The sequence below is a fragment of the Patagioenas fasciata genome, chromosome 2, assembly GCF_037038585.1.
Source record: "Patagioenas fasciata isolate bPatFas1 chromosome 2, bPatFas1.hap1, whole genome shotgun sequence".
NCBI lineage: Eukaryota > Metazoa > Chordata > Aves > Columbiformes > Columbidae > Patagioenas > Patagioenas fasciata.
Window position 1 is genome coordinate 113,376,692 of NC_092521.1, and position 21,006 is coordinate 113,397,697.

The window sequence follows — 21,006 nt, forward strand, 5'->3', positions numbered from 1 at the left end:
CAGGAAGGTTGGACTAGATGATCTTTAAGAGGTCCCTTCCAACTCAAACCTTTCTGTGGTTGTGTGATTCTTTAAGTATCTGGTGGGATAAGTCCCTAACATAAGCTTTTCCTGCATTGTCCTTAAATATAATCTGAAATAATAGCAGTTGCTAGAAAGGAGCAATGCTTCCCCACCCGGGAAATCACTGGCAATTAGTCTGTACTGTGGCACGCCGGTGTTTCAAGGCCGTGGCGTGATCTCATTTCTTCCAGAAATTTAAATTGTCTTCATAAAGTGCCAGCTTTTTCCATACTTTAACGGGACAGATTGGCAAGGCCAAGGATGGACTTTCTCACAAAAATTAGAGGAAGAGTGATCTGTCCCAGCATCAGGACAGTGACACAAGGTTTGAGGAGAGGATCCAGTTTCAGTAGTCCACCCTAGGGAATATTTTACTTATTCATACAGAGTCAAGCAGTGTGAATCAGGGATCTGTGAGGATATTTGGGAAAGAGTACTTGGAGAAGCGGTAACTTGAGTCTGGCTTCAGTCATATCAAAAGTGCATGCTGTAACAGTAGCCCTGTTAACTAGAGACAGGTGGATGTGTTGCTTTTAACCAGACAGGATTTTACTTTATTTTGGTATAAAATGGGAAAAAAATAAAAACAAAATTGAAATCTTGGTAAGTTTCATGAAGTAGGAAAACTCTTTCACATTCAGATTTACCCTTGGCTCCTATAGCAAAACCCCGAGGGCATTTGTTCTTTTGTCCTTCTGGAACACCTCTCCCAGCTGTATGTTTCCCCTGCACTGTTTCTGGCTGTGTGCATGTACAGCACGCCATGTACAGAACGGTGTGTGACACACATTAATACATATAGATAGCCTTCTGCTTATGACCTTACAAACTGTCCACTTCAGCACTGTCATTCTATAAAATGTCCAACTGCAGTCCAAGAAATGCATTTTAAATGTGAATGCAAACATTTCTATTACTGATAACACCAGCGCAGCATTTTTTGCTTTGCTGGGATTAGGACCTTGATAGTTAACGTTATATTGGAGTAATGACACTCCAAGGTCATGTCCTTTACTGACATGGCAAAGGAAGGAGAGGCCCTTGCTGTGTTTCTGCTGATAAAATTTAGAAGGGTTATTCCTTGTGTTTGGTGACATATGGTAAAAGCAAAATAATATATTTGTGAACCATGAATATTTTAGGTCGTCAAAAACTGGGACAAATTTACATGTTGCACTGCATGAAAGTTGTATTTATTTCACACAGAAAGTTAGATTTTAGAAAATATTCTGAAATCTGATAATGATATAGATAAATGCCTCCCTCTCCAGTGAAGAGCCATCTTCTCACATGAACTGTAAAGCTGTTGCAGTTCAGCTAGGGACACCTTAAAAAATATAAAAGTATTGCTGGTCTGCAGAGAGAAACTCAAAGGCAATTCCAGCCTAGAAGGCTAATGCTCCAAATCACAACCTCTGCCGGAATATGCTTCACTTCCATGCTCTGTAAAATGGGGGTAATAATCTGTATCGATCTGTCTACCTTTTAGAAGTGCATTAAGAACTTAAACGATATCTTTACAGTGTTTTGAACAGTTTTGATATATGCAGCTCTTACAAGACAGCTGAGTAGGTGGGCTTGAATTCTATCAGGTCCTCTCACAGGAGAGCTCTCCTGCTTTTCTGTATGGCTTTCTGGTCTTCCCATCTAAACTTCTTCTGACTGGGCAAGTTTGGCAAATTGATGATGAACCATCGGGCTGTGACATCTGAAGGACCAGTTGCTCATTAGGACACTGTCATTGAGTGATGTCTTGGCTTAATAAGAGAAGGAAGAGGGTGATTCTCTGTTGAGAGCCTCTCGCCCCTCCAGCTATGCCTGGGTTAGTTGGAGATCACTGGATGATGCTTTCTTGAGAATGGATTTTCTGGGGTTGTCGTGTATCACCTCTGGTGATTTAGATATGCAGAGGTTTTCACAGATCCCTGCTATTCCTCACAACCCAGTTCATACATGTATCCTTTTTATATCTTTAGCAAGAGATTCGGGGCTGTTTCTCTAGTTTTGCACTCTCAGAAATTTATTTGTCTGTCCACGAAGCCACTGATATTTTCACTAAACAATCATTTTAGAGCTAATTTTACACTGTATTGTACATTTCCCATTGGTATAATATAAACTAATAGTTTAAATCAGTAGGAATAGTGTATATTTGCTTTGGAGACAAATTTGCCTTTAAGTTTCTTTAGAAACACTTTAGACTGTTTTGTCGAGGAAACAAATCTTATGGCTAGTGCTGTCTATCCTTCTTTCCCTCATCCGTCCGTCCATCCATCCATCCATCCATCCATCCATCTATCTCTCCATACCTACCCAAAGGTTTTGAAACAGCTGACCAATTTCAACAAAATTTATCAGAGATTTTACAAGATTATTAAGGAGAATCAACAGATAAACTGAGGAAAACTACCCTTTTCCTATCCCTACTGAGCAAAAAGAGGGACAACTCATAATCCACCCTATTTCTCAGCAACAAGGTAGATCTACACTAGTAGTCCATTTATGTGATAATGGACACAGGGCAACTGTGGTAATACTGGAGAAAGACCAAAGAGACATGCAGTGTGGTGGATGTTAGGGATAAAGAGGAAGAAGCAGGGCTTCTGGAGAGGGAAGACTGGAAGCCTTACAATGGGACAGATGTTTTTGGGGAGCTGTGATAAAGTCAGAGTGGTGAAGGAAATAGAGAGGTGTTTTGGGTTTTTGGTTTGGTGGTTTTTTTTTTTTTTTTTTTTCACTCTTCATGTTGCAATAATCCTATGACTCTATCTTAATTTGGTTTTATTCAAAAGTTACATCAAAGTTTGTTTCCAATGCTCTACATATAAAAGGAGTTTTCCAACAGAGTAACTTTCTTCAGTCAAGCAGCTTATTGACTGACAAGCTTTCTTTCAGTATCTATTTGACATTTCATCCTAATATTAGTTTTACATGCACATTCACATTTAAGGAAATCACTGTATTCTCAAATCTGAGATGTCACAAGTGTCTCTTTCTGCTAGTATTTGTCCCAGAAATGTTAGCTAAAATGTTTTATCTAACAGCAGCCCTCCTGATGTGTTGTACTACTTAGTTCTCATCCCAAAGCAACTGCATTTTTATGAATGTATCTTAATAAGCCATGTTCTGAAAGGCACCAGTTTCTCTTTGTTCCTCCTTGAAATTGCATGGGAGTCATAGGTGGTCATCTTGAGGGCACTGGGGCTGTTCAGCCTGGAGAAAAGGAGTCTGAGGGGAGACCTTATCTCTGTCTACAACTACCTGAAAGGAGGCTGTAGCATGGAGGGTTTTGGTCTCTTCTCCCAAGTAGCAAGTGATAGGAGGAGAGGAAATGACCTCAAGTTGCACCAGGAGAGGTTTAGATTGGATATTAGGAAACATTTCTTCATGGAGAGGGTTGTCAGGCATTGGAACAGGCTGCCCAGGGAAGTGGTGGAGTCACCATCCCTGGAGGTGTTTAAAAGGCATATAGATGGGGCTCTTAGGAACATGGTTTAGCACTAGAGTTAGGTTATAGTTGAACTTGATGATCTTCAGGGTTTCTTCCAGCCGAAATGATTCTATGATCTAGAGTACTATGTATCAGTAAATCAAGGCAAATTACATAAGCACATTAATTCACAGTTAATAACATTGTACAGATGAGTTGTAGAAAGCAAGCCAAACAGGACTGATATTTGCATATGTTTCTGTTCAAATGAGAGGTGGGAACAAAGCATCATCCAGGGGCCAGAGCATGGCCCAGCAATTGTTTCCTACACTCTCGCCACAGCAGTGTTTTTGGGGATGACAGTGGATGGTGGTAATATGTACAGGTGATACATGACACGACAAATGAGTTTGAAAGTCCTCATCACCTCAGTAAAGGAATGGTTGTTTTCTACCCTCAGCCTGTCATGTTCATCTTTCTGTGCTTATTTCATCTAAGTTTGATTTAACATGTATAAAACAAGTAATTATGTATGGCAAATATATATGGCATGTGTGCAGCTTCCCTTTCTGTGTTGTTTTTTTCCAGATTATTGGAACAATTCCACTGATGCCTAACCCAGTCCCCTCCAGCCAGGCGGCAGGTGGAGCTCAGGGACTTCAGGTGCAGCCGATAACTCCACAGTTATTGACCAATGCCCAGGGTCAGATCATCGCTACCGTCATCGGCAACCAGATACTCCCAGTGATCAATACCCAGGGAATCACACTATCGCCGCTCAAGCCAGGCCAGCAGGTAAAGCGTCTGTAGCCTGAACGATTTTCAAAACAGAGGCACAGAAATCTTCTCATGGTCTTTCTAGAAACTCCCACCTCTTTCTCATTTTTACTAAGCAAAGTTGAATTCTATTGTACATAGTTTATTAATGCTTACCATATATGTTGTTCTAATATAATGTCATATGATTTATTTATACATTCAGGGATTACTCAGTTATTCTTTTTTTCTTTTTATTTTAAAGATCAGGATAGGTCTAACTGGGAAATTTTCTGCAGCAAAAGTGCAGTAGGAATATGAGACAGGAACGGCCCATCTAACCTATAAAGTTCAGTTCCTTCCTTAGTGGTCACCCAGTAGACTGGGGTTTGGAATGTTTTGATACATGCAGAGAAAACAAAGAAAAATACAAAAACTTATTAGTCTTCTTCACTGGAAAATCAGATAAAACTGTGCATATTTGCACAAACAGAAAATATTGTTAGGGAAATTATCATTCACTCTAAGGCACTGAGTAGTTCAGAGAGTTCAGGATGAGAGCAGCAACTTCAGTGAGGTCCAAAAAGATTTCTGTAGTTATTTTTATAGTACTCTAAAGTAAAATTCATTAGTTTTTTCCTACATCCGTAGAGCAAAGAATTGTAGGGGCAACTTTTTTCTCTGAAAGAGAGGAAATTGAGGATAGAAAAGACATCAAATGTGATTACCCAAACGGTACTTATCAAAGTGTCACTCACTTAAATGTTCAGCTTAGCATTGCTACTGCTGGCAGTGCTTGTTTGCTAGTCCTGCCTACATCTCCAGTCACAGGTAACAGCCTTCTATGTGTTTCTGAGAATCCCAGAGCCCCTGATCTCCAAATTGATGATTTTTTTTTTTTTCAAATTTAAAGGTAGAGCCAATTGATCTCTAGGGTGACTTTTTTGTTTGTTTTGAAAATGTGTCACATCCAAATGGTTACACTCTCTTTGTTCGATCCTGTCCTCTGTGGTATCTAGCAGAGGCATTTTCCAAAGCACTTGTCATTTATCTAACTCTATTTTCTTTAATGGGAGCAGACTTATAGTACTGGCAAGTGCTTTTGCAGTTGTTGCATGTACGTGGTTTTAAACGAAGTGGGATAGATGGGAGGGCAGGCTCTGTGTTCTACAGCACCGGAAAGCCTGACAACGGAATAAGAAACTCCGCAGTTTACATTTGGTTTCCTGGGGGTGTGTGAGGTGGGATGTTTGGTTTTGGGTCAGTCCCCTGAAGAGATTAAGTCTTTCCCTCCTTTATGGGGGAGGCTCTCAAGAAGCATAGGAATTCTGAGATGCCTTGTGAAACCATGAAGTTTAGAAGCAAAGAGGAGGATAGACATCCTGTATTATTCCCTGAGACCTTCTCAGCCACAGAGCAACGCACCTTCTGAGTCCTGCAACAAAGCAACCTCTTCCAGGCATCATCTGCTAGTGGTATCTGTGGGCAAAGGTGTGATATTTCTCTGCAAGGCAAGTGGCACTGGGCTCACATAAAGGGACAAACTGCTGCTGAAGTCTGCAGCTTGCTGAATGAGAGCAGGGGATCCAGGTGGAAAGTCACTTTTCAGCCACATTGTGCCTTATTGTGCTAGTTCATCCAACCTGCGTGTCCACATGTGGTTCTCAGAACAATTGGCCAGCACAGACTGTCAATCAGCAGAGCTCTGGTTATGTTCGCAGCCAGAGATGTTCCCCATATTGTGCTGGTCTGCCAAGCAGTGCTGTGTGAGTAGAAAACATGGTTTTTGCAAGATCAGTTTTGGGGCATCTAGTCTGTGCCACTCACACAGAGTCCTGAGGTCCCAGGGCTTGCAGGAAGGGCCACCAAACAAGACAGAGTCTCCTTACTTGCACCTGATCAACACAATGTTTTTCGTGGAGGAAAGGGGGCATAATATAAATACTATATGAAAAAATAGTACACATTTTCAGTTTTATAGGGACCGCAGAAAATTCTTTCTGTGTATTTGTGCTCCCTCTACTGGCTCTTCTGCTTTTACTGAAAGAAGTCGGGAAATTTTGCCATTGATTTTGGTGGGAGCAGAAAAGAGGTATGAGAGCCAGATTCCTCATATGAATAATGCCGATGGAAAGTCAAAAGCGATTGAGCTAGTACTATACAAACTGCTGTATCATTTGAATAGTGAATGGAATTACAGAAGCTATAAGGAAATCCTGAATTTACCTTGTTGCCTGGGTAGAGACTTTGCCAAACTGTAGTGTTTGGCTAGTGATAGCGTATTTAATTATAAGTTTAAAACCTTGTTTTCAGAAGAACCAAGTGCTCAAACTCAGAGGGTTCAGCAGGAATTCAAAATATTTTTTAAAATAGTGTCACACTGCATTTGGTGTCTTGTAAATTGCTGAAAGAAGCTTCAAAAGAGGGAAAGAAAAGTACAAGACAAGTTTGGGAAAAGTTTTGAGAATGTCACAGAGAAATAAATGAGGAAATAAATAATGTAATAAAATGTTCCTGTTGTAGTGATCCTAGTTTAACTTTCGACTTGTCACTTTCTTGGAAATGAAGTATTGCAGGAGAAAGAGAGGTGATTGCAAGTGATGATAGTAAGCTGCTGCTTGTTAGCTGAGTCACAATAATTGCACCGTGTAGCCTGTTCTGGTCGCTGAGTAATGCAAGCTAGTGCTTCCTTTTTGCCTGAAGACTTAAATGCCTCAGATATAGTTTTTAGTCAGCTTTACTTACGCAGACTACATGAGTTATTTATTCATACAACTTTTTCAAACTTGACAGACTAAAACCTCAATGTCTCCTCATGGAAACGAGTTCACAGATTACTTCCATGTAGTGTAAAGCAGTGCTGCTTCTTCTGTGTGGTAAATAGGTTACCTTTTAATGTACACAAGTAATTCCGTTGTAATCCTATTCCTCTAGTTTTTAAGAGTAAATAGATGTTACCCACAGTAGGATTTACTCCTCTTGAAATTACACCAGGTAGTTAAAGCTCTGGTGTTTTCACTGTTTCCCAAGATTTTGCTAATCTAAGCAGCATCATCTACACACACGCTGAGAATTCTTCTAAAAATTGTAATGGCTTTCTAAAGCAGGCAGCTGATTGCACTCCTGTTGCAGTCTGTGTCCTTTTTATCTCTGTTTATAAGTTTTTCTTTGCCTTTAATAATTTTCAATGCCCATCTTCCAGCCATTTCAATTTCCACACTAATCTCTTTGAGATTTTGTGATCAGAACTGAATGCCAAGGCCACAGTGTGGACGCCTCACTGTTTCACATAATAACATTATAATATTTTCAGCATTATTTTCTGACATACCGCTTTTTTCTAACAGTCTCTGCTCATTGAGCAGGTTTTTCAATAAGCAGATGTATCCACCATGATATATCTTTGCTTCCCTGATTGTTACCATGTAACTCACTAAAATGGTTCCTCTTAGTGTGAATGACTTTCTACCTATCTACTCTGTATTTCTTCTGTCATAACGCTCCCCCGGTGTGTTGTAAACAGGGTCTCTAAGTTGTTCATGGTATTCTCTACTAACTTAAAAAATTCTCATGTTCCTCCTGCTGATTCAACTTCACCATTGTTCAGCGTCTTTTCTTGCTGCCTGCTAAAACCATTAAAAAAATTTCATATAAATCCTTTGTAATCTCCCTTCTTGAAAAAGAAAGATTTATTCCCTAATTGTATGTTTCTTGCTTTTTAAAGATGTTTACATCTCATAATAGAAGAGTACTTTGTAGCTGCAACTTCTGAACTTCCTGCATGATACTTGGAAGGATTTTGTCAGGTCTCATGGCTTAATGCACTGGTTGTTTTTTGTTTCTTTTTAAGAACAGATGAAGTTATTGTGACAACTTGTTAGCAGTGGTATTTACTATCAGATATGAAAACCTTGTTATTTCATATCAAAGGTGTTCTTTCACATCTTTAACAACATGTGTTAACACCAACACAACTGACAGAAGAACTTAAACTATGAGTAGGAGTCTTAGGAAATTTAGGAAAGGATTCACCTTGCTTAACTTAGTCACAGAGCAGTTAGGTATCTGGTGGAAGCTCATTCACTAGATTTCCTGTAGAGATAAAGGTTCATAGGCAAGGAGACATATCCATGTCCAATGGGCAACTCAAGCTGTCAAAATAGAATAATGTTTAGGTAGGTTGAATATCTAATAGGTATCTAAAGATACCTATTGTCTCCATTGATGTGAGAGGTGGCTAGGGCAGCTGTTTTAGGATAGACAATTAATTCTTTAATGAGTGAAATTAGGTAAGAAGAATGCAGCTACCCATGATCACTGGGGTTCAAAACACATTCTACTTTATGAATTCCTTAAACAACTTTCCTAATAATTGATGTTTTCATAACTATTTGCTTCCCCACACAGAAGCAACTTCTACATGTTATATTGTTCTCCAGTGTACCTCATCAAGCAGCTTCCCTTCTTGCAGTTGTCTGGCTCTTTCCTTCTACCTTCTAGATTCATTAAATCAGGCCTGTAGTGCCAGTTGTCCTCAGTCTTGTTTTATCTACACTGCCTGCCAGAACTTCTCATATTTCATCGTGTCTTGTAGCAGTACCAGCTTTGGGCTCCTGCCAACTCCAACACAATAAAACAAGCTACCAGGCAGCATTTTCTTACATAGTCAGTTCCCCATCACCGTTGTCATTGGCTATCATGCTCCAGATTAACTGTTGAAAAGACACAGACACATCTCTGATGGTCATTCCTGTACATCTGCTTTCCAAATTTCATGCCAGACGTTTTCTTTTCTGCAATCTCTACCTACCACATACACCCTACCATCTCATTATCACAATTCCATGCAAGCTCTTGGTATCCTCTCCCATTAAATTCTAACCAGCTCTCAATCATTTTCTCTCTGCAATGATTTTATTGCTTTGATGCTGTCTTGTTTAATGAGAAATGCACTTTTCTTTCTCTGTGTTTGAATATAACCACTAAACTGTGTTGTTTCAATCCAACTTTGTTTTTCTTTTGCCTTTTATATGACTTTCAATGATAATAGTGACATTTTTTCTCATTTCTTTCTCCTTTCCTATACCATCAGCATGGCATAATTACATTTCATCCATGGATAAAATTACTAGATTTTTGGTAGTCAAGATTACCAGACTTTTTACCAATACAAGGGCCTACATCAGATTTTCCTTGCCACAGCATGAACGCTTGACTTGTGACTTACGTCTGTTCCTCAGCAGGCTTTATTTGTGGCATCTGCACTTGCAGGAATAGGGTATCTCAAAAAAATCCAATATAACTGCAGCACACCACTGGGAATAGGAAAATATCACTACACTACCTGTGTAACTCTAAGGAACTGAGGCATAGAGAGAGTAAAGCACTGTTCACTGTTACTGTTACATTTGAGTTATGCACTTACCTACACCTTTAAGTCTGTTACTGTAATATTGACATTATATCATTCCTGATGGGGGTCAGAAAGATGACTGATGCAGTTGACTTGCATATAAAATTATATCTTCTATAGAAGCCTGGTGGTGTCCTCAACCTCGTTTAGTGAACTGAGAGACCTTCAATCATAGCATATGCTTTGAAAGTAGTTCCAATCCCACAGAAAGGCTTTGGAAGAACTTCAGCAGTTGCTGTCGAAGTCCTACCCGCAGTTACATCCACAGCACACCAGCACTTCTTTGCTGTTGTCTTCATTTTGAGCTGAGTGCATGCACAGCCTGTGTGAACCCAAAGACCTTTTCTGTTCTAGATTTCAAATGTACCTATTCTGTCAGTCTAAGCGTGTAACAAGGTCCTTTATATTATATATACTGTACTATATTAGACTTCACTGAGAAGATACTTAATAAGCATCAAATAGCTTTCAGATTCACATAATCACTTACTTGAATTTAGTTGAGTAAGCTAAATTAGGGTGATGGAAGTAAGATATTTGGGAAATATCCTGGCAGAGTTGACTGTGAAAGCAATTTTCCATGAAGCATGTGGATATGCATAATAACTTGTTCTCTACATTTTCTGGAAGATGTACGAAGACATTTTTGAAGCCCACGCCTGGCCATGCAGTATGAGTCGGTTTGACAACAAACATCCTCTGCCATGGTGCTCTCAAACCCTGGAGGGGCCATAGCAAACCACCACTCTTTCTCAAAAATAAATGTAATGCACATTTTAGGAAATGTAGGTGGAGCAGAGAACTCCATTTACAGGAAAAATGGAAGCACAGAACACTTAAACTACTGCTTCTGCAAGGCATTATCATGGCATTTCAAAGTGTTTGGGAATGTCTTTTTACGTCAAGGTGTTTATTTTTCAGCGCCTTCCATGGACTTTAGTCTTTACTAGATCTAAGTCCATATTTTCCAGGAAGAACTGAGTGATATCAGAAAAAATTGAAAATCTTTATTTGTATCATAAAGGGAATTGTTTAATCTTGCTCTCTATGCCACTCCTCTGAGTTTCATCTCTTCTGCCCTTTTTGTTATATTTGTCTTTTTCACCTCTGTCATCTCTAATTTGTTGTGTTTCCTCATCTCTCAGATTTCCTTTTCACTGAATTATAGAAAAATGAGACTGAAAAGGACCTGAAGAGGTCATGTAGTCCATCCCCCCTGCCCCAGGCAGGATCAACTGTCCCTGTATCATTCTTAACAGATGTTTGTCTAACCTGTTCTTAAAAACCTTCAGTGATGGAGGTTCCCTGACATCCCCAGGCAACCTAGGCCACTCTCCTTGGCATTAGAAAGGTCTCCCTGATGCCTGACCCTACCCTCCCTTACTGCAATTTAAACCCATTACTTTCTTCTCCCTTCCATTAGGGCCGTATTTTGCCCTTGCTATTTGTCCAGACTCTCTGTAGAAACAGTAGCAGTTCTTTCATGATACAGGGCAATAGTCTCTCAAAAGTTTTTATTTATTTCCACTTAGTTTCTTTGTCTTGCCTCAGCATATGCGAAATATGTTGTTACTCTACCACTATCATGTAACTTTCTGGATGCAGGCAGCAACATCCCTGATCTCTTAAGGAGACCTTAATACAGGACTCCAGTCAACCACCCCAAGGGTGGAATATCCTGCACACATAATTTAAGAACAGAATTTAGCTAATTCATTCTTCACCTCTGCAATTATCAATAAGTACTACCTTCACCATGTAACACTGATGTAAAAGAAAAAAGAATCAGGCCTTCGCATTTTTCAGTTGATTCTTATAAAGTATTAAGCTGCACTTTATGCTTCTCATATTCCTCTAGCTGTAGTGTGCATACATATATTCCTGACAGATACTGATCTGTGTTGCATACAGTCATCATTCTCGGCGTGTTTACTATATCCACCTACACAGAATGGCACTTAGAGCAACTGCTTCTGTAATTTCTGTGCCTCCTTCTGTCTTTGGATGGAAAATGCACAACAGTCATAAATATAATTCATATCATATGTACATGTCCAAAATGGGGAAAAGTCAGCTATTGCAAGTTCGAATGGATTCTGTCATCTAGAATCTAATTCATAATCTAATCGTCGCCTCTCCTTAAGGCTATTTCTGGAGTGGAAATTATAGTGGATGAAAAGAGATAGAGTATTTTAATGCAATTTCATGACATAGATAACTATCATTGTTCTTTAAGCAGGACATTTACAGCTTAACTGTCACGTCTATAAAACTGGGGGAGTGTGCTGGAAATTATGTAGGGAGGTAGAGATGGAATCCTCCCTCAGCCCCTGGTCAGGCCTTAAGGTGACTCTTCAGCTTTTCCAACCCCACTGCTCCCTTTTTCCTCACAAGAAGTGAGTTAGAAACCAACAATCTGTAAATATCCCTTATGTACTGTTGTTACACCTAAGGTCACTGTGCATCCAGACTTCATGAGCCATATTCTTTTTTTGCCCAGCTAAATTTTGAAAATTTCTTACACTTGTCCAAAGATTTATGGACGTCAGACAAGAAAACTGCCAAGCTTCTGGGCATCACAGTTATTTCAAAAATACACTTGCAAATGCATTTTGCAATACATGTACAGAGAATCACACATTTCCTAGACTTAACCAGCATACTGTGTGTGTGCTATGTAGTGGCTGCAGCTGTGTACGTACTTTGTACACACAGCCAAAAAATGCAGAATCCCCTCTCATTCTGGTGCTTCCTGGAAGCATCACGTTTATTGTGTAGATGTTCAACAGTTCAACTGTTCATGGGTAGCATGACTGGAAAATGTTGGATTTGCCATCTGTGTCTTGCATTACCATGTATTTCTCCCTGAGAAACACTGATGGGAAATAGCATCAAATAATAAAAAATTGAGGCTGGAAGGTCAAGGTTCAAGAGATTATCCAGTCCCCTCTGTTGTTCTCAGGAAGAGCAGCGATTCCAGTATTTGTCTAACTTGCACCTAAGCACTCTCATAGAACTTCACAGGTTCCCCCAGCAATTTATGCCAATGCTTCACTGCCACGTTAGACAGCTTTTACCAGCATCTAATTTGAATCTTCCAGGTTATTGCGCCTCATTCTACTATTAAATGTAAGAGAACTGTAGAATCATGTTTGAGTTGGAAGGGACCTTCAAAGGTCATCTATTCCAATCTCCCTGCAATGAGCAGGGACATCTTCAACCAGATCAGGTTGCTTAGAGCCCCGTCCAGCCTGGCCTGGAATGTCTCCAGGGATGGAGCATCTACCACCTTTCTGGGCAACCTGGGCCAGTGTTTTACCATCCTCATTGTAAAATAAATTTCTTCTTCATGTCTAGCCTGAATCTCCCCTCTTTCAGTTTAAAACCATTACTTCTTGTCCTGTCATAACGGGCCCTGCTACAAAGTCTGTCCCCATCTTTCTTATAGGCCCCTTTTAAGTACTGAAAGGCCTCAGCCTTCAGGCTGAACAACCCCAACTCTCTCAGCCTGTCCTCACAGCAGAGCTGTGGCCTCCTCTGGCCCCTCCCCAACAAGTCAATGTCTTTCCTGTACTAGGGCCTCCAGGTGGCATCTCACCTGAGCACAGCAGAGGGGCAGAATCACCTCCCTCGACCTGCTGGCCATGCTCCTTTTGATGCAGCCCAAGGCACAATTTGTCTTCTGGGCTGCAAGCTCACGTTGCTGGCTCATGTCCAATCTTCCACCCACCAGTACCCCCATGTCCTTCCTGGCAGGGCTGCTCTCAATCCCTGCATCCCCCTGCCTGTATTGATACCAGAGGTTGCCCCAACCAAGGTGCAGGACCCTGCACTTGGTCTTGTTGTTGAACCTCATGAGATTTGCATGGGCCCACTACTCCAGCTTGTCCAGGTCCCTCTGGATGACGTCCTGTCCCTCAGGTGTTCCAGCTGCTCCACTCAGCTTGGTATTATCCGCAGACATGCTGAGGGTGATCCCACTGCTTGATGCCACTGTCTGTGTCACTGATGAAGATATTAAACTGTAGTGATCCTAGTATGAACCCCTGAAGGACATGACTTGTCACTGGTGTCCATCCAGACATTGCACCATTGACTGTTACTCTCTGGGTGCGACCACCCAGCCAATTCCTCATCCACCAAACAGTCCACCCATCAAATTAAAGGCTCTCCAATTTAAAGAGAAGGATGTTGTGGGCACCATGCCAGAAGCTTTACAGAAATTCAGATAGACAACATCCATAGCCCTTACTTTGTCCACTGATAGTTAATTCATTTAGAAGGCCACTAAGTTGGTCAGGCAGGATTTGCCCGTGTCAAAGCTGTGCTGGCTGTCTTGAAACCCCTCCCTGAGAATCATTCTCTCCTCTTTTCATTAACTCTGCCTGTATTTGAGGCAGGCATTGTATCCCACTCAGTTTCCCCATTTTTAGATTAAAGATGACTAGTTTATTCCAGGTGTCTTCATACGCCTCAGTCAACTCCCAGGCCTTCAGCCACTCTAATTATTCTTCTGAAGTGCGACATCTAGCTATGCCCCCTCTGGACAGGTCTTTTCAGTACTTTTTAGAAAAGGAGATTCTTCACATGCACTGCAGACATCACTCCCACTTACACAGCTTGGTATGGGAGTTGCCTTTTCTTCACTTTTGCAACACGCCAGCATTTCTGGTGGTATGTTCAAACTGAAAGGATAATTTTGAATCCTAGTCCTGTATTCTAACCTATCAAAAGTCCCTCTCAGCATATAATTGGCATGTAAATTTAGTAAGCATGTTCTCTTCTCCATCATCTAGGTCGTTAAGAAAATACTGAGAAGTGCAGAAGGAGGACAGGCTTCTGTGAATCACCATACATGCACACTTGTGTTTCCACAGATAGATATCTATCCTCTTGGTTTTGTTTTCCAACTGCTTTTGCATTCACTCTGCAGCAATTTCACCTAAACTATGTTTCCCTAGGTTATAAAGAATGTCATACAAGGGGGTGTTGAGAGACTTGTAAAGTCAAACCACCTACTGCTTTTTCCCTGTCCGCAAGGCCAATTACCCTGTCTTAGAGGGAGATCAGATTGGTTTGACACAGTTTGTTCCTAACAATCCATGTTGTCTGTTGCTACCTTGTTTTCTTGCGGGTGCTTACAAATTGTTTGATTATTTTCTTCAGCACTTTTCCACAGGTTGAAATTTAGTTGACTGGACTATAATTTTGCAGATCTTTCTTTTTAAAGATAGCTACCACATTTGCTCCTCCATCCTTGCAGATAAGCACTGACATCTCTAAGACCGTTCCAGATAGTGCGAAAGCATCTAACTCATCTGAATACAACACTTTTCTAGGCTGAAATCTCTAGTTTTGCCAGAGGTTCCCTTGGACAACAGACCCAGAGCCCAAACACCTGCCTGTTTCTGAAAGCTGCAAACTGGAGTGATGTGGGTGTAATGAATGGGCAGCATGTTTCTGCAGCATTTGGAGGAGGCCGGCCATCCTAGTGAACTGCTTCCCTAGGATCAGATATTATAAAAGTAGACATTATGGGTTGGAAGCTCTCTATTAGTTAAAATCCAGCCCTTAGTGACATTTTTTAAAGATGCCCAGTGCTTGCATGAGACTGAAATCTGGAAACCTTTCAATCAGTTTCTCAACTATTATCCCTTTGATAAAAGGACAGTTTTATTTTTTAAAAAAATGTACTTGATCAAAAAAAACCCTCCATGAGATAATAAAATTGTTTTGTTTCTTGATCCCTGGGGAAGTTAGAATAGGCTCAAACTGGACAGATAAACGATTTTTATTATTATTAAAGGGTAACTCAAGTTTTTTTACCTCGTTTTGTGATATATCATTCCATGTGGGAGGTAGAAAAAGGAGTTGTAATTTTTTTCAATTCTTAAACAGACGCATAATGGGAATAATGTCATTAAAATTGTATTACACAGAAAAGTGTCATCTTGAATGTGATCAGATACCTCTATCTACTCTGCCATATAAATTGCTGTCTGCTTAGCATCAGTAATTTCTATGTGCTCCGGGAGCATATTATATATAATTTGAGTATTAGTAATCAATTCAGTTGCTTTTCTGAAGTTATTTGTTCAGTTAAATATCAAAAGAGAAAAACTCATACTCCTTAGAATTCAAGAAACAGATTTAAATTACTGACTTCAAGCAAGGCCAAATAGGCTTTTATCTTTCCTCATTTCTGAAGAACACAGATAACAGCTATCACTTTAAAGTGGAGCCTTTTAGTAAATTTTTGCAATATTTCTTGATCAATATCAAGAATCAACATAAAATAAAGGTACAATAAGTAGCTGTCACCTGAGTGTATCAGGACTATGTTACTGTATATTAGGCTCTGAAAGGGCTGTATTGGACCACTGGAAGCCAATTCAAAACTGTGAGGTCTGTTTTGTATCTTCATTCTATAGAGAGCCTTCCCTTTGCATCTGCTGGGAGTTTTATGTGAAAATCAGTACCAGAGAGTTGTCCTAATTTTCAGTCCCACATAAAACCTTATTATAGGCAGAAAGGATTAATGGCTTTTTCCTTTCCCCCACTGAACAATGAAAGTCTGCACTGTGGTAAAACTTGTAAAAAAAATAATTGTAAAGCCAGTTTCATGTATCACAGTGTATCATTTGCATCTACTGTACTTGCTGGACTTTTAGATATGTCTGACTCGACATGTCCTGATGTGAATGGTGCTCAGAAGGTTTACTACATGTTTTAGAGAAGGACAATTTATCAATTGAGAAATAAGATGTCAATATTTTGGTTTGTTTTCTAGATCTAATGTCATAAAACAAATTATTCCTTTCTGCAGGAAAGGGATTTTCCCCCACTTTATCTTCTTTTCCCCATTCCTGCTCTTCTTGGCCCTGGTCCTGCAGTATGAAAGGACCTCTCTGAAACAGTGCTGATTTATATGAAAAATCTATGTAGGAAATAAAAATCTGACTTCATGAGTCAGAAAACAGGTAAGGACATGTATTCATTATAGCAGAATGCTGCTGGGAATGTCATAGGTCTCTTATCACCCATTTCAAACAAGTATTTAGTTTCTAAATAGATTAAGTCTCTGATTAAACTGGGAAAAAATGGTAGATCAGAATTCGAAGGAGCTCCTGTCACCTGAACTAAGTCCATTGTATTTAATGCTTCTATGGGAATTTTTCCCCAGAAGTAGATGAGTGAGATGGTGCAATTAAAGTTTCCTGTTACTGCTTCGTTTTCTAAATACCTATTTTTACATTTTTTAACATATAGCTCCATCAGCCCTCCCAGACGCAAGTGGGACAAGCAGCCTCACAACCCAATCTCCTGCATTTGGCTCACAGTCAAGCATCTATGTCTCAAAGCCCAGTACGTCAGGCTTCCTCTTCTTCCTCCTCATCCTCCTCCTCTTCAGCTTTGAGTGTTGGCCAGTTAGTCAGCAGTAAGTATTGCTTCTTGGCTCTCCTTAATTCTCCCTTCTGTTTGTTCTCCTCACTACTGAGTTTCCTGATCTGCTTCCCCCACCCCCTTTGTTTTTACTATATAGTAGGTTGTATATTGCGAAGTAGAGTGACTTACCAGTAAGAACTGCTAAGTGCTGTCATGGATGGGGCTTAAGGTAAACATGACTTGAGAAATTGTAATCAGTGCTAAAAATGGTCATTAAAATGGTAGCAGTCATTAATTGACTTACGAGGGCAATTCTTATAAATAAAATGCAGTTTATGTTCTTTGGAAATTAGACATTTTTGAATCAGTCAGTATGATGAATTATATTGCTCAGAATTTGGTGGGCAGACACATCTTCCTACTTTTGGTTAGGCTCCTTGTTTGTTACTGTTTGCTTAGTTAGTGTAGCAAACCATTTTACAAACTCTAGCACTACACAAATCTGGAGTGAGAGACCTTTCTTGCCAGGGAAAGGTGCAGAATATAAACAAGAAAGAAGTATAAAACGTGGGAGAGGAGAGAGAAGCACATTGCAGTGAGATAACTGAGTTTCAGTGTTAGGGTTGTAACAGCTCACCTCCTGAGCAGCAGTTCAGAGTCCTCACTATTATCTTATCAGCATTAACTTTCACCTTTACATAGCAAAACCAACAGGTTAAAAGTATAGTTAAGAAGCATCAACAGTTTTTGCACATCTGCAAAAATCTGAGTGTACTGAATGACCTTGTTCAAAGATACTCCATGCACATATTTCAAGTAAACAAACACTTTAGCTCACACCGTATTGGTGATGAAAAATATATGACTGATACAAGCTTATGAAGGACCTGGAGAAACTGTCATGCAAGGGAAGATGTGAAAAAATCTTGGTTAGATTATTTCAGAGATTGTTTACATGGGGAAATTACTAGCAGAGCTATAGTGGCAAGATTATTCTGGTATAACTCCCAGTGTGAATACTTTTATTCTGGAATAAAAATATCTGCATTGGTGTCTGTAAGTACATAAAACATATAGATACAGAGATAATTATAGTGATATAAATATACTGCTATTGCTCTGTCAGTAAATTTTTTCATGTAGACAAGCTTGTAGGAAGAACACAAATAAGAGACTTCAAGTTCAAAATACATAGTTACCCCTTGTCTGTGTGGGAAAATTTACTAAAATAGCTTGTGCAGAATAAATTAGTTTTCAGTGGCTAGTCCACAATAGCCTCCCCTGTGGACATTCTTATTACAAAATATTCTAGAATAACTGTTGAGGGGTACTCTACCCCACTATAGTTACTCCAGTCGATTTCCCCATATGGATAAGCCCAGTACACAATAAAAGCAAAATGGAAGAAGCTCTTTTAAGTTTACAGGATAAATCCATCAAAAGCTAGGAGACGCTAGAAAAATAGTTGCTTGTTCAACTACGTGCAATTCCTCTTAGAACATGTATTTTATGATAATGATATATGTTGTGATTAAAATTTTCTCAACCTGCTTTCAGTGCATTCCCAATGGAATTGTTCTAGGGATGCATCAGAATTATTAGTGCAACAGGCAGGCTGCTGTCCCAGGGTTTGCTCCCTACCTGATTTACTAAACTGTTCCCCAGATTGTGTAACAATTGGGGTAGGGAACTGTAAAAGGATGAAGGATGATCTTGCTTCAGGCGGTAGAGGGCTGTGGAGCTGAAGCTTTCTGTCTGCCACAAAATTCCAGTGCAATGGCAGACAAGTCACTTAAAACCGATTTTTCACAAGTACTCCTTCAACATCCAGCTTGAGACTCTGGACTTTAATTTACAGAAGAACCTGGTACTCACAGTTACAATTTTAAGTGTACTTTCAATGTGGAACTGTATAAAGAACCATTTAAACACACAGTCTAAAAAATCATCTCCTACTTGACCTAGACTGGCTACCCAAAAATCCTTTTTCCCTTAATATCTGTCCACTTCTCTGTGAATGGGAAGGGGAAGACCTTCATCTTGTAGAAACACAAGAAAATAAATTAAGATTAAAAAAAAAAAACAACACAGAAGAGCTCAAGAGGAGATGAAGAACTGTGTCTTTGCTGAAGAGTTTTAATAGAGGTCTGGGGCTGCACACTGAGCAAGTAAAAAGGCATTGCATCAATCAGGTCCTCTGTAATGAAGCACAATTTGTCCTGTGCGCTGGACAAGACAGGAGTCTGGGGAAAAAGAACTTGTAATCTGGGGCTCAAATACTATGCTACACTGTGTTGTAGACTACTGCAACTCCAGCATCTTGTAGCTTCCGAGTGTTTATTTGTGCCACTCTAAGGATGTTCTTCTAGTTTCATTTTTTCCTTGGATAATTTTCAAGGTTGTTCCAAAAGCAGAATAGTAATATAAGTCAGTCATATGGTGAGATAATGCTTATATTCATAGTTAGAAATATGAGGTCTTCTGTCAGTTGAATGGATGGAGAAGCTGATAGCTTGTGTTATCATCTTGTTGGGCCTGCTGTAAAGGAACAAGACACATGCTATGCTTATGGATTTGGCTGAGATCAGAGAAGTACGAGACACAGAAACATCAATGTGGGGAAGAGGTGGAGATACACTAATGAACATAGACTTGCTACTTGTTCCTCTCAGGCTTGTCTCTTTCCACCATTTGTCCTGTTCCAGTCCCATTGCTTCCTTACACCGTTGTTCACAAAACCCGTGTTCCCTTTGCCTCCATGCTTTTTTTCCTCTTGCCTTCTCCCTGCAGTCGTTTCCTCACAGTCCGTCATTCCTCAGCTGCTCTTCCCATGTCACTTCCCCTCCATCTTCCAGTCAGTCTCTGTCCCCAGACCATGTCTGTGACCCTTTTCCCGGCCTTTTTATTAGGTAGCTTCTGTCCTCTTCTACTTTGTTTTATCACTAGTGACACCTCTGTTTCCCTGTTTTCTTTCCTCTATCACAGCGATTACTACTCTCTGCAGAGTCAAGCTTTCTGTCCCTCCACTCTAAACTCAAATCCTATCTCTTTAGTTGTCTTCAGTTTTTTTCCCCTTCTGTCATTTATTTTTCTTCAGCCTCAAAGTTACTTTTTTCCCCTCTGCATCCAAATCATGCAGATACCACTCCCACCCTCTCTGGAAGCCATGAGAGGAGTGTGGAAAATGATCACCAAGAAGAGAGGCGAGTCAGTCCCTCTGTCTTCACTGCTGTCCTGGCCCAAAGCAGACCAGAGCCACAACCATAGGAGGGGAGATTCTTCTCCATCTACTTCAGCCTTAGACTCAACCATCCTCAGTACAGAGAAAATCTTAAAGAAAACTCCACACAGAGGTCTAGCAAGTCCCTGCTGAGTAGATAGGAGCTTTAGAGGCTCACCTGCTTGGGCTTGTTGGAGACAGATTTATACTTGGGATGGCAAGAAGCCCGTTATGAACTTAACAGCTATCTCCCTGACACCTGTCAAGGCCATCCTTCAAGTTGTAGGAAAACTGAAATTTCTTAAAGAAAAAAAGAGTATTATAATTATTATTTCTTTTTAACTTGGACAGAACAACGTGTTTTATTAGCCTCATTCTCAGAAGCAGTTTACCTGAAATTTGGCTCATGATGGCAAATGCCAGGCAAATTTAGCCATAGTCAGTACCCTACCTGATATAATGAATGGCACAAAGAAGATAGTTGAGGTGCTTCTCCCTTGCTCAATAAAAGAAGAAAGCTCAATTGCATCAAGTGGGCAGCTCTGAGTAAAGAAACTTTTTTCCATACAATCAGACCGAGGAAGGCATTGGTACTTGGGAATTAATTGCCTGGGGCCCAGATCTTAAGAGCACTCCAAAGGAAGAGGCTATTGATAGGGATCTCCTGTAAAAAAGCCCGATAATGATAACACATAAATAAAACGTTGTGGTATTGTTGTAAATTTATGTTTCCAGCTT

General features: G+C 40.1%; 1 protein-coding gene and 1 long non-coding RNA gene across 7 annotated transcripts in view; one reads left to right on the forward strand and one right to left on the reverse strand.

Annotated features, from left to right (window-relative positions):
• POU6F2 (POU class 6 homeobox 2) overlaps positions 1-21,006 on the forward strand; it is a 308,579-nt gene that overhangs the window by 273,941 nt on the left and 13,632 nt on the right. For all 5 annotated transcript variants that reach the window (XM_071804758.1, XM_065832112.2, XM_071804755.1 and 2 more), the window contains exons 7-8: positions 4,082-4,288; positions 16,932-17,100. In XM_071804758.1, coding sequence (XP_071660859.1) covers positions 4,082-4,288; positions 16,932-17,100 — 376 coding nt within the window. The remainder of the gene's footprint in view (positions 1-4,081; positions 4,289-16,931; positions 17,101-21,006) is intronic.
• Positions 19,616-21,006, reverse strand: part of LOC136098575 (uncharacterized) — a 70,083-nt gene continuing 68,692 nt past the window's right edge. For both annotated transcript variants that reach the window (XR_011737676.1, XR_011737675.1), the window contains one exon: positions 19,616-20,932. This is a non-coding gene — a long non-coding RNA (uncharacterized lncRNA). The remainder of the gene's footprint in view (positions 20,933-21,006) is intronic.